Source organism: Centruroides sculpturatus, unplaced genomic scaffold (assembly GCF_000671375.1).
Source record: "Centruroides sculpturatus isolate CEXI.00-Female unplaced genomic scaffold, Cexi_2.0 scaffold943, whole genome shotgun sequence".
NCBI classification, from domain to species: Eukaryota; Metazoa; Arthropoda; class Arachnida; order Scorpiones; family Buthidae; genus Centruroides; species Centruroides sculpturatus.
In genome coordinates, this window is record NW_019385262.1 from 94,492 (window position 1) to 107,117 (window position 12,626).

Here is a 12,626-nt window from a genome sequence, read left to right on the forward strand (position 1 = left end):
GTCGAGGTTAGAAACATAAAATGGCGTGAAGGGGTAATGAGGCTCAACGAGAATCAAACGATAACGACGACGACGGATGCGAGCAATGCTAATAATTCCTGCATCATCTGGTGGAGAATTTGGTAGAAACAAAGACTGGTGGTACAGTACAGATTCTCCAGATGAATAATCACAAATGTAAAGTGCTCGAACTTATTAAACACACAAACTGTTTTGAAAACAATCTATATATATAATCGAGATGGGATTTGGCACGCAGTTATGGTACGTACTACACTAAGAAGGGATTTTCCGAAATTCTCCTCGACGGGGAGGGGTTACCCCGAACTCAGATTTTACTGTACTATTTTAGATGCGGGAAATCGAACATATTTTTAGAACCAACTAAAAATTCTCTAGTCACTGAAGAGAATAAACTTAATTCTTGGACTATAATCTAATCTTAAGTTTAGCTATCGTTACTTTTTGCCCGAACAACGCCGGGCTCATCTGCTAGTACATAAATAAAAAACGAATAATTCTGGTGGGAAAAGGTCGACCGCGTTTAACGTTTCTATAAAAACAACGGAAAGGACAATTTTATTTACCAATCTATTGCGTAATTGGCGGTAGGTTTCTTCGTCTGATATTTCTCCTTTCTTTTCGTAGCTTCCTATTGGATTCTGGCCGGAATTCCGGGTGGCTTCGTACTAGGAATCGTTTCCTTCTTGGCCGGTGTGTTCGCCTTGAAAAAGTATCGAGAGAGAAGACAGAACAGCTATTCTACTTTTCCCGTCTACGATTAATAAAGTCTTACGCCGTCTTTGTTCTTACGAAATAATTAGAGGAAAAGGTGGTATTATGGAACCACCCCATTTCGAACCGAACTAGGCGGACATCCGTAGCCAGGGGAAAACCCGTTTTACTTCGGTTAAACGGTCGTCCGTATTTAATCGGAAAATTTGTTTTTTTTCAAAATTAAGCGAATTTAATTATTTTTAAAATATAAATGGTGTAGCTGTAGGTTGACCGGTTCCAGAGACTTAGGGGCACGTATTCATCCGCGCGACGATCACGTTTTTTTAAATTTCGGTCTCGACTGACGTAAGTTAATTCGAGATGGCGATGCGTGAAATACGGACCCCTTTGGTGCTTTTACGGTAATACGGAACTTTCTCTTTGCCAGCGGACGTTCGTCCGGAGCAATTTGTGAAAAAGACAAGGTAGAAAGTCGAGAGAATATCGAAAAAGAAGCCTTCAAAAACCTAACGAAACATCCAATTAGGAACATCTAGGTTAATAGTTACCGGTACTTTTCGCACAAAAAACGTGGGTGTAGTTACGATACCTCGTTTACGATTCACTAAAACGTAATTGGGGTTCCATAATACCACCTTCTCCTCTACCTATCTTTTGATAATAAAAATTCAATATTCTTTTAGAAAGTGTGTAGTTGTGATAACGAAAGTTGTTCGCTATAATTACTTTCGTTTGTTGGGAACTGGAAGGTTGGAAAGGTTGGGAACTGGATTTCGCACCTCTGTTCCTCGCGCTACGACCGTTTGGCACGTGCCAACCCGGAAATAATATTTTTCTCGGAAACCCTCTGCCGCGGCGTATATATTTAATACCGAAACGGTTACATTTTCCGTCTGTTTCGATCGTTCGAAAGAAAAGTCCAGACCAAACGGGATATCCTCTAGCGCGAAAAGAAAGGCGATCGATTAGACAATGTCCGACCCCCCTAATTTTACCAATCGCCGTTCGTTCTCCGCCGGGAAAACAATAGCCGGAAGTCGTCGACGTCACTGGCTGACTTCGACGTAATAATCGAAGGGGAGGAAGGATCCGGGAGACCGTCGGTCCGAGTCGCGGACGTTTGGACGGTCGGTAAATCGCTGCACCGAACGCGGTTGAGGTAGACGACCTTCCGGAGTTAGTCCCGCGAGGAACTGGCCAGGTAAATACGTGGGAAATGGGGAATGGCGAAAATAACACGAGTCGGGACTATTTTCTACTTATTCGCAGCCACGCTGTTCTTAACATTAACCGCGTGGTTATTTTCCCCTACGTTTTAAATAAACGAAGACTGTCTAAGATGGACGATCCTTTCTTTAAAAAAGGAGATGGTCCGTAGTTTTTTCCGGAGTGAGGATGCGTGAGTAGACTAAACGCTGGTATACACGGTAAGGAAATCCTCAAAGGATGTGCTTAAAAGACGAAAAAAAACTCGGATATAACTGGCTGGATAGAACATAGCAATTTACAAAACTTATTAAAATATCTCCCAATGTATAAAGAATTATTTTTATTTGAAAATGGATAGATAGAAAAAAAAATCACGGTTAATCCTCAAAGGATTTCCTTACCGTGTATAAAAGCCTTAACGAACGTCGGCTCCTCGTTCGTTAAGTATGCGGAAAATGTAACGCTATTTGATATTAACGGCGCTTTTGCAAGAAATTTGCTCTTTATTTAGTCCGGGTCGAGGTTGGAATTTTCCAAATTTCTACTCCCGTCCTAGGTCGGGTGGTTAGGGCGGAGGAGCCACGCCTAGTGGCTAAGTAATCCTACCGTTTTTTGTACGGCTGTGGAAAAAGTTGTACGCGCTTAGGAGACTGTTAAGAGGAACGAAGAAGAAACGCCCCGAGTACGAGATTTTCCCTTTCCGACAATGTATTAGAATTATCGCCGGCCGATGACTACTGTCGATTTAGCTACCGACCGATTCGGCCATTCGCCGCCGTCCAAATGTGCAAGGATTACAACTTCTTTATTCCTTTAATTAACTGCACGTTTCGGGTGTTTTCATCCCTCTTCGGTCGGAAATGTGAAATTCGTAAAAACTTTAACAAATAAGTTACAATGCTGCGCGTATTTACCTACTTCCCATTTACAAGTGTCATTTAAAATTTACTTTATAGTTTTCTTTCCAGTGTAGTTTTATCGTATCCATATTATTTACGCTTATCGGACTATAAATAATACAAGAGTTCGGAAACAAGTTTTACGAAACGAAAGATAATCGTTACTCGAATAACAGATACCGCATTATATTAATTGGCTAAACATTGAACTCGGTAGGTTGACAAATTTTAAAACGGAAAAAAATACATTTAAAAGAACATTTAGAAATCAAACGAAGAAAAGTCTGATAATGCGGTAGGAGTGACGAAATCGGCAGGAAGGAGCGAGGGATACGACGTTCTATACGTTGGAAAGCTTATTACTTCCCCGTCTACGGTATTTCGTGACAGTTTCGACTTCCTTTTATGCATTTTATCGTACTATCGTACGCATACTTCCGACGCTTCCGAGTTCGAACTAGACGGGCGACCTACAACGCGAAATAAGCCGGCCGACGAAAGATGCGATCCGAAATTAGGACGAAAAAGTTTTCCCTTTTTCGTCCGGTTGCTACGTATTTCACTCGGTGTTCGCTTTCTAACTTGTTATCGGGTCCTTTGGATGCCTGGCTTTTACCTTAAATTACACGTATTTGCCGTTTCCGGTCGACGAAAACGGGCACGGTGCGCGCGTTATCCTACGGGCCAAAAGGGTAATGGCCCGGGTCCCGAACCAATCTTTTATAAGAAAACATTTCCCCCGAAGAAAAATGTCCAAAGCCGACGCTACGGGCCCGGGCCCAGAAACTAACGCTCCGCCGTGGGGAAGGGACGGTCTCTCCGTTATTCGTAAGGGGGAAAGTGGTTTCGGACTTCCCGCCGTCGGAAGTTACGGCGCCTCCGCCGCCTACCACCGTTGGATAAAGCCTCTTTCCCACCCGCCGCGGCCTTAAGGCGAAAAACGTCCTCGGAAGCGCAAATTACGGGCCTCCGACCGTTTTCGAAAACTTTTGGTGGCGCGGTGCGTATATTACACGCATCGTAACGTCCGAGATTTACTACCTGGCTTAAATATCGTCGAAGAGGAGCCGTACTTAGGGCGTTCGGACGGCGGGATAAATTATAGCGGAGCGGCTCCGGATATCGTTATAACGTTACTTTCCTTGTTTTGTTAAGTTACGACCACGCAACACTCGGGTCGTCTGCCTAGAGGTCTTTTAAGGGTAACTGGCGTTACGGAGGTGGAGAAAACCCGGGAAACCTACCACCGAACTGCCAGCATCGGGGGCCAACATTACGTTCTGCAAACGAACGCAGGTTTTCTTGGGAATATAGTAAGCTTTACCGGGGACCGGCGGGATTTTCTTTGTGATGGGAAAGGAGGCAGGCGACCCGCCCGATTTAATTCGTTTCGGGAGGCCGAGCAATTTTTCCCCAACCGGAACGGCGAGTACGCGTAATTTAAGGTAAAAGTAAAGCAGCCAAAGGCCCGATAACAAATTAAACGCTAAAATACTACCTAACCGGGCGAAAATTGCATTTATCGGTGGCCAATCCCATATAAGTACGAAAAATGAAAAACTTTTTCCTATCTCGTTTCACGCCGCCCGCCTAGTTCGAACTCGGAATCGTCGGGTGTAGCCTACCGGGCCACAACGGAGAATACCCGTCCCGCTGTCGAGAAAGAAAGCTTTGTTCCTTTCGGTACCGGAGGTAAGAGCCGAGACTCCGCTAGCGTAAAACCTTTGGTGGTAATTATTTCTAGTCACGTGACCGCCATTTTTTACGCCGGAGCGGGGTGTAAAGCCGGGGTAAAAGCCAGTCGAGCGGTGTTCGACGATACATGGTGGTCACTTGGGGAGAGGACGTTCTCCGGTAAAGACCTAGAATAAATGTGGAAAGATTTACAGAAGTATGCGGGTATCTGCGACCGTAGGAGAATCCTCGCATTTAGGTGACTACGTAATAAATAAGCTAAGCAAATATTTTAGTACGGTATCTAATTAATAATTTGACAATAAAAGCTAAGATATAAAAGTAAAGTATTATTTTTACTACATTTGTAATTAAAGTACAAAACAAGCGGTAAAATGTAAACGTAATTAAAATAGTAGAAAGCCCTTAAAATATCTACTAGTTGGAGATAGATAATATTTCATTTAACGTAAACATTGTCTTTATATCGACGTATGACGTATACGACCGTTCACCGCCATCGCACAGCCGGGGCAAATAGGTCGGGCGATTAAAAGTAATTACAATATAAAAAGTACGGGCGTCTGGCTCCGGCCGAGCTAAGTTAGGGCTAGCCCTTCTCCGGTTCTACCCCACCCGGTCCCGGAGGAGAAAATCGGGCTTCTCCGCAAAAAGCGATTTTGGCCTCACCGGGTGGGGATTTCCCCGTCTTCCTCTTCCGCCGCCCGGAACCATCGATCGGGAGGGGGGCGTCGGTGCGACCTTGGGCGGGGAGGAAATTATCGATCGACGGCGGACGGGAAGCGGCGCGGAGAGGAAGAGACCGAGGCGACGTCTGTCGGAGGTCGGCCGTAATCCGTGCGGGTGAGTAATCGTCTCCTCCCCGTCCGCCGTCGACGGCGGTTTAATCCGCGAGAAAGGGCGAAAGTCTCTTCTCGGCGCCTTACCTTCCCCCCCGGGCAGTTGCTGCCACGGACGAAACTACTTGGTATTCTCCGCGGCGCCGACCGCCCTGGTCTAAGTACTTAGGCCTAATTACTTCCACCGCCCGAAAAGTAAACCCGGACGTTCTCCCTCCCTCTCCCCGGTACTTGGGCGTCGGGTTTAGGCCGGGCCCGATTCCCGCCCGTCGGCTACCGATATTTGATGTAATCGATAATTATAACTTGGCCCTTGGCTTTTTAATAATATAATCGCCAAAGACAGAATTTTTCTCCTCCTTTTCCGGCTTTCGTTCCCGACTTTTTTCCATCCGGCTACCGGAAATAATTTCCCAACCGCCGGAATGATTTGTCGACGGATGTCGAGAGGAAGGATGGAACCGAGGAAACCTTAATCCCATTCAATTTTAATCCGTCGGTCGATTCGGACCGAAAGTTTACAAATTTTGCCAGGAATGACGTAAGTATGATCGTCGGCCTTCGCCCTTTCGTCCTAACCGACACGCCCTCGCTCGACTTTTGCCCGTTAAAACCGGCGCCGGTAATCTTTAACACCACTAAAATATCCTAAAATATCTTTCCCCTCCGACTTTTAATACCACCGATAAATTCGGCATTTTTCGAAACGCCTCCGTGTCGACTGTTACTTTGCTTACAAAAGTCGAACATTTTCAGGTTTAAAATGAAAGACGACGGAAAGTCTCAGGGGTGGACGGACTTCTTCAATTACACCTTGGCCCCCCTTTTCTTGATGATCGGCTCCACCAATTTCTCCGTCTGCGTCGTCTACCTGGTGGTGGTAGAGAAGAGCGACGCGGGGGCCGTGACCCGCCGGGGGGGCCCGGTCGATTTCGTCCTCCGAGCTTGGAAGAGTTCTCTGGTCTTCGACCCCGAAATCGTGGCGCTGTTGGCCGCCTACACCCTGTGGTCGGCCTCGGCCCTGCTGATCTTGGGAGGAGAAGCGTACTACGGCCCTCCCACCAGCACCGGCCACCGACCCCGCTACCTTCGCTCGGGATTCAAGTATTACCTGGCCAGCCTGGCCTCGGCCGCTCTTCTTCTCTCCTCCGTTTCCGCCCGGCACTGGTACCAAAAATTCCACGTGGTTATCGGCAACGTCGTCGTCTTCGGCTACTGCGTCACCGTATTGATTTACCTGAAGGGTCGCCTTTACCGTTCTCCGGGAGAACACGGCTCTTCGGGAAACGTCGTCTTCGATTTCTACTGGGGCTTGGAGTTGTATCCCAGATTGGGCCAGTGGTTCGACGTCAAGCAGTGGACCAACTGCAGATTCGGTATGATGGCCATGCAACTGATAATACTACTGTGCTGGAAGGCCCAGGTAGAAGAGACCGGTTGGAACTGGGCCATGGCCACCACCTCCTGTCTTCAGACCGTTTATCTGGCCAAATTTTATTGGTGGGAAGACGGCTACATGAATACCATCGACATCACGCGGGACAGAGCGGGTAAGTTCTCTTACATTTACGTTAAATGGGTAATGCCAGGAACACACACGCAGAGCCGTAACTAGGCAGGTGCAACGGGTGCACCCGCACAGGGTCCACACTGCTGTTAGCAAGAAATTATATTTCTAAATTTTAAATTTTTCCGCCTTTCTGCAGCGCGGTTTGGCGATTACATTTCGCCTTACTTAGACCCTAGATGTCCGCTCACCGGTGTTCCCAACTGTGGCAACTTTTAGAGGGACGTAGTGAGGTAGCGGAGACCTCGGACAAATCAGCCAAAAGTAGCGACTTTTGAGATTTTTTAATTTATTTTTTGAGAAATTTAAATTTGAGATTTTCCGCGAACGGCGGAAAATGCTACTGTAAAAAGGATTGCGAAAACGCAAAGATTTACAGATTTTTCTCTACTTTATAGAGCTCTCTGGCAACTACTAATATTATTACGATATACAAAACTATTTCTAGATTTTTCTATAGTGTGTAGAGCTAGAAATCTGTAAAATCTGTCATTTTGTAACAAAAATAAATCTGCCCGAGGATTTTTTAAAAATTACTAAATTGAAAACGGTAACTCCCCAATAAAATCTTAGTCTCGAGGTTGTAAAAGGCGTGCAGAAATTCTGACATCATTTTTTGCTTTATAGTGAGTGGTACGCGTATGCGGTGTATACCCGAACGGCGGATTAAGCGGTAAGCGAGCTACGCGGGCGCACAGGGCCCGAAGGAGCTCCCGCAGTCTTTAAAATGCTACCGTAAAAAGGGATTGCGAAAACGCAGAGGATAGAAATAGTCCAAAAAACGCTTCGATATATATATAGACACACGGAAGTAATAAATGATATAGCTTTATGGCCAACAATATTAACAGATGCTATTATTGATCGTATTCTTAAAACAAACCAAAATGTATAGAAAAGGGATTTCTTAATAAACGAAAAAAAGAGTTAAGATAATGGAAATAGATAAAACACCAGACGAAGGAAATAACTCGACACCCGAAAAATTATTTAAAATACAAATTTACAGCGTTCTCGACACTCTATCGTGTCAAATAGATGGGCGTTATGAAAAAATGAAAACTATCCGTGACGATTTTTGCTTTCGCTGTGGCTGGTCTTTACAATACACGAGTGTTGCCGATTTAAAAAAATCGGCTGCGGATCTCGCTATTAAGTGTAGCAAAGATTTAAAAAGTACGAATTCAAAATGAAATTGAAAGGTTTAAGTTTGAAGTAACGACTCTTATAAAAAATATAGAAACCGCATCTCCGCTTAATATTCTACGGGCTCTTGGTGATTTTGGTTTAATCAAGTCTTACCCAAATATCGATGTCGCTCTTCGAATATTTCTAACTCTTCCCCTTTCTATCGCTTCGCGCGAGAAAAGTTTTAGCCAGTTAAACTTAATAAAATTATTTAAGATCAACTATCGGACGAGAACGATTGTCCAATATTTCTATTATTTCAATAGAATACATTATCGTTAAAAATATTAATTATGAAGGTGTAATTAATGAATTTGCCGAAATGAAAGCCAGAAAAGTTCAGTTAAAATAAATCTTGTTAAAAATCTATTGTAATGTATTTATTTTATTATTTTCCCAAACCAAATAAATTAAGGGGCCTAAATGCAAATTCTTGCACGGGGCACGGGAATGGCTAGTTACGGCTCCGCACACACGCGTAAAATTCGGCTTAAAATCTAGCATAAAACAGAAAACGTAAAAATTTTTCTGAAATTTTGGCTGAAACAGAACTGAAAATAGAGTAGAATGTGTGTCTATTTTTTACGCCAAAATTCCTCCAATAAAGAGAAGTCTTCTCTGTGACGTCAAAGTAGACGCGTGGTTTTATTCTAACAATAGCGGCAATGAAGGTTAACCTTCATTGCCGCTATTGTTAAGACGTTAAAAACATATATTTTTATCCGCGCCGAAAACGTATTATGCCGATACTTTTAATATCGTAGTTCCTCCCGGATATAAAATACGATAAATAAGTCGCCGAAGCTGGGATAATTGGCAAATTCGCCACCCGTTCTAAACGTGCCGTTAAAGTCGGTAATTGTCTAGGACCTTCGAAACACTTCAGGTTTTTTCCTATTTAGATAAAGAAAAGATGCGGATGTAGTTTACGTAACTGTGCCCGGGATCGAGCTACGTTGCTAATCCCGTCGGATAACGGGAAATTCCAGTGAAGTTTTTCGATAAACTCGTCAATGGAAAAATTGTGGTGTGAAACGAAAAGTTGAAAGAACCGTCGGCTTGGGTTCGAACCCCCGTTGCTTAAAGCGTGGCGTCCTTTACCCCCTCCTCTCTCAATGTTTTTACATTAAAGCAATACGTAATTTCTACTTTTTATCTAATATGTCTATTGTTAAGCGGCCGATTTTTATAAAGAAGTCTCCCGCCTCCGAAAGAACCTCGCGCGAAATTACGCCGGCGGAGAAAGACGTCGAAATCTATAACGGTAGAACTGCGAAAATCTAGGTGAAAGAGGGGCGATGTGGTGGAAGATGCCGGACAGTCTAAGAAAAAAGTAATATTTCTCAGTAATTACCCTTTCGTTGATCGCCAAATGAAGATTCGAGAAAATATTTGAAAAAACGACCCAGACAAAAATATGTGACAAACTTCTGAGACTGGAAAAAGGAGAGGCTTAAGAAAAAGTTTGATCCATACAAATATATACGGCATGTTTGCATCAAACAAGTACAAAATTAGCGTGGTTAGATGTGTCCTTCCTATGAGAATAAGCATTCACCCGAGCTTCGTTTTCCACGAAATTATGACGGTCGGCCAGTTTCCAAATCTTTCTTATTCTAATTATCACAGATTCGTCACGGAGGATTCGGAAAAGACGTGTTCTCATCCATTCCTTTGCCCCATTATTTCTCCATACGCGTTGCGTATGGAGAAATAATGGGGCAAAGGAATGGATGGGAAAATGGAGAGTAAATAGACGAGGACGAGCGGAAACAAAACCGCTTATGAACCTAGACGACCCGCTGCAGAAAAATTAATACCCGAGATCGATTATCCGATAAGATGGGGGATTAGGAGAGAAAGAGCAGAGTAGAATCTGACCGTCCGGCTTGTAGCGAGATGTCAGATTTTAAGAAATTGTCGTGTCTGTTGGACGATAGAAATATCGGATAAAATTTAAAAAAGCGCGTAAGAAGGTGGTTAGACCGATTAGTATAAGTGATCGGGCAGAAGGCAAAGGACGACGGACGAAGCTTAAGTTTTGCCAGTGAGCAGACAAGAATGGATCTGAAAAAATGTTACGATAAAGAGATTCGAAATAACAAAGGTTACAGATACGGTCCGAAAAACTGGATTCCGACAGTACGATCTAGTGAAATGAAGAGGAAAGAAATATTATGTCGCCCGGAAAGAAGATAGAACGGCGTAAGAAGAGAATGGCTGTGAAACAGACGATGGAAGAGAAGCATCTATATCGGTATCGTCATATAAACAGAAATAATACTAGGTTTTTAGTAATAATTACAAAAATTGTGAAAGGCTTCATCGCATTTTAAAGATTTTCAAAGAACAATGACATTTGAACATTCGGAGAAAGCAAGATGTTTTAATATTGGGCTTTCGTTTGAAATTTTCCATTCACATAGCCTAATAATCGCGCTTAAATGATTTTTATTTGATTCTCGATTTAAGATGGTTTACTTTTATCCCTTTACTCGCGGTGAAATCTAATTAGATACGCTTACATTCGAAATTATTACTGTTTCGACAACTTGAACTTCAAACCGTCTGTATACTTAACAAAACAAATGGCTTAGATTATTTTAAAGAAATGAATTTTAGAAGGCGGGCTAAAAATTTTACAGTTCAAGACAGATAATCAGTGGCTCTCTCTTAATAATCTAAATGATCTATTCTTATTCTTCGAACCAATATTTTGCTCATTTTTAAAAAATTGCAAAAGTTGGATAGATAAGTTAGTGCACGGAAAAGTTAGTGCACGGAATTTTAAGTAACAAATTGATAAGTACTTACTGTGTCGACATTTTTAAGTAATTATACCACAGAAACCTATTGTCAGATTAAATACGCAATTAATAATAATGTTTAATGATTTCCCCTTTTGTAGTAACTAAATGCAAACAAAATTAAGTTTCTTGAAATCAATTGTTCAATGTCATCTGCCCACATTATTTTAACCTCCTTACCTGGCATATTAGTCTATAATTATTCATTTATTTTCTGCTAAATTTTATATTTATTTATTAATATTTAAAACAAATTTTAATTACTTATTTCAAACAGGCTTTTATATCTGTTGGGGATGCTTGTGTTTTGTGCCATCCTTTTACACCCTGACTAATCTGTACATGGTAGAGAATTCTCCGGCACTCAGACCCGAGATTGCAGTCGTCATTTTCGTCGCGGGAACCGTGTCGATACTATTAAATTACTGGACCGACTATCAAAAGCAACTGGTGAAGAGTACGAAGGGCAAATGCATCATCTGGAAGGTTCCCGCCACCGTCATCCGAGGATCTTACCGGGATGCCGAAAACGTCACTCGCGAAGTTGTGTTGCTGGCGTCGGGATTCTGGGGCCTCGCCAGACACATGAATTATTTTTTCGAAATTCTACTACACATTTTTTGGGAATTGCCCAGTTTATTTTCCAGTCTGATACCCTATCTCCACGGTCTGTTTCTGACCGTACTGCTAATTCATAGAGTATTTCGAGACGAAAAACTCTGCCAGAAGAAATATGGATCTTATTGGCAACAATATTGTCAGTTGTGTAAATACAGAATAATACCAGGAATATTTTAAAAATTTTGAAATTATTTTTCCTTTTAAACCTTTGATATATCGCATGAAAATTATTGATGTATGTAAAAACGCTCAATAAATATATTTAACTTGTACGATTTCTGTTTATTACAGATTATTTATATAAGCATAGTTCTCTGTCTAAAGCACAAACCTTTCAAGGGTTAGGTTTATTTTACATTCGGTTTCTAAATTTACGCATAAAGTGCAAGCTGAAGCAATTATTTATGGCAGTGGTTCTCAAACTTTGTAAAAGAGAAGCCATCTTTTCTTGTGGAAAGTCTCCTATGCTTACATAAAAAGTCACCCACACTTCTTACACGAGCGTACCGAAATTTACTTTTCTTAGTATTTATTTTTTCAAATAAAACTGAGATTTTCTTAAGAGTTTTTAGTAGTATACAATTATAGCTCAAACAAAAATAGTACAGAGATATTTATGATGATATAACTACATTGTAAGTTATCATTAGTTACACTACAATGTGATCATTTGAATGAAATTATTACGAATTTAAAATTAAAGTAAAACTTAAATACTTGGGTTTGAATATAGACCTACAATATGATTTGTAATAGAAATGTGTATGTTTATATAAAGTCATTAAATATGATACTGTTCAAATAAAATTTATCATTTTTTTGGTATTTAAAAGCTATTAAAAAGAAATGTAAATATACATTTAAGTTTTTTATGCAATTTTATAATTAATTTAATTTAAGTTCCAAAATATTAACAGTATAAAGAAAACACTTGAAATCTTTTAAGAATTCAGAAGAAAATTAAAATTGTTGCTGTTCTCTGTAAAATCTGTAATATTGAGTTAGGTGTACAGTATGTTGCAATGTGCTGTGGTGTGTATCTATCTAAGATTCGTATGGATTT

At 41.7% G+C, this 12,626-nt stretch overlaps 1 protein-coding gene across 1 annotated transcript; it reads left to right on the forward strand.

Annotated features, from left to right (window-relative positions):
* The first annotated feature begins 1,704 nt into the window (after positions 1 to 1,704).
* LOC111636841 (7-dehydrocholesterol reductase-like) lies at positions 1,705 to 11,835 on the forward strand. Its single transcript, XM_023382219.1, has 3 exons — positions 1,705 to 1,939; positions 6,137 to 6,930; positions 11,220 to 11,835. Exons 2-3 carry the CDS (start codon positions 6,144 to 6,146, stop codon positions 11,738 to 11,740), a joined length of 1,308 nt encoding a protein of 435 aa, XP_023237987.1. The 5' UTR covers positions 1,705 to 1,939; positions 6,137 to 6,143; the 3' UTR covers positions 11,741 to 11,835.
* Positions 11,836 to 12,626: the final 791 nt, after the last annotated feature.

Excerpts from the sequence above, each read along its gene's own strand:
- LOC111636841 (XM_023382219.1), top strand. The coding sequence starts at position 6,144 with ATGAAAGACGACGGAAAGTCTCAGGGGTGGACGGACTTCTTCAATTAC. Across the intron at positions 6,931-11,219 it reads CATCACGCGGGACAGAGCGG|GCTTTTATATCTGTTGGGGA; the intron begins GTAAGTTCTCTT and ends TATTTCAAACAG.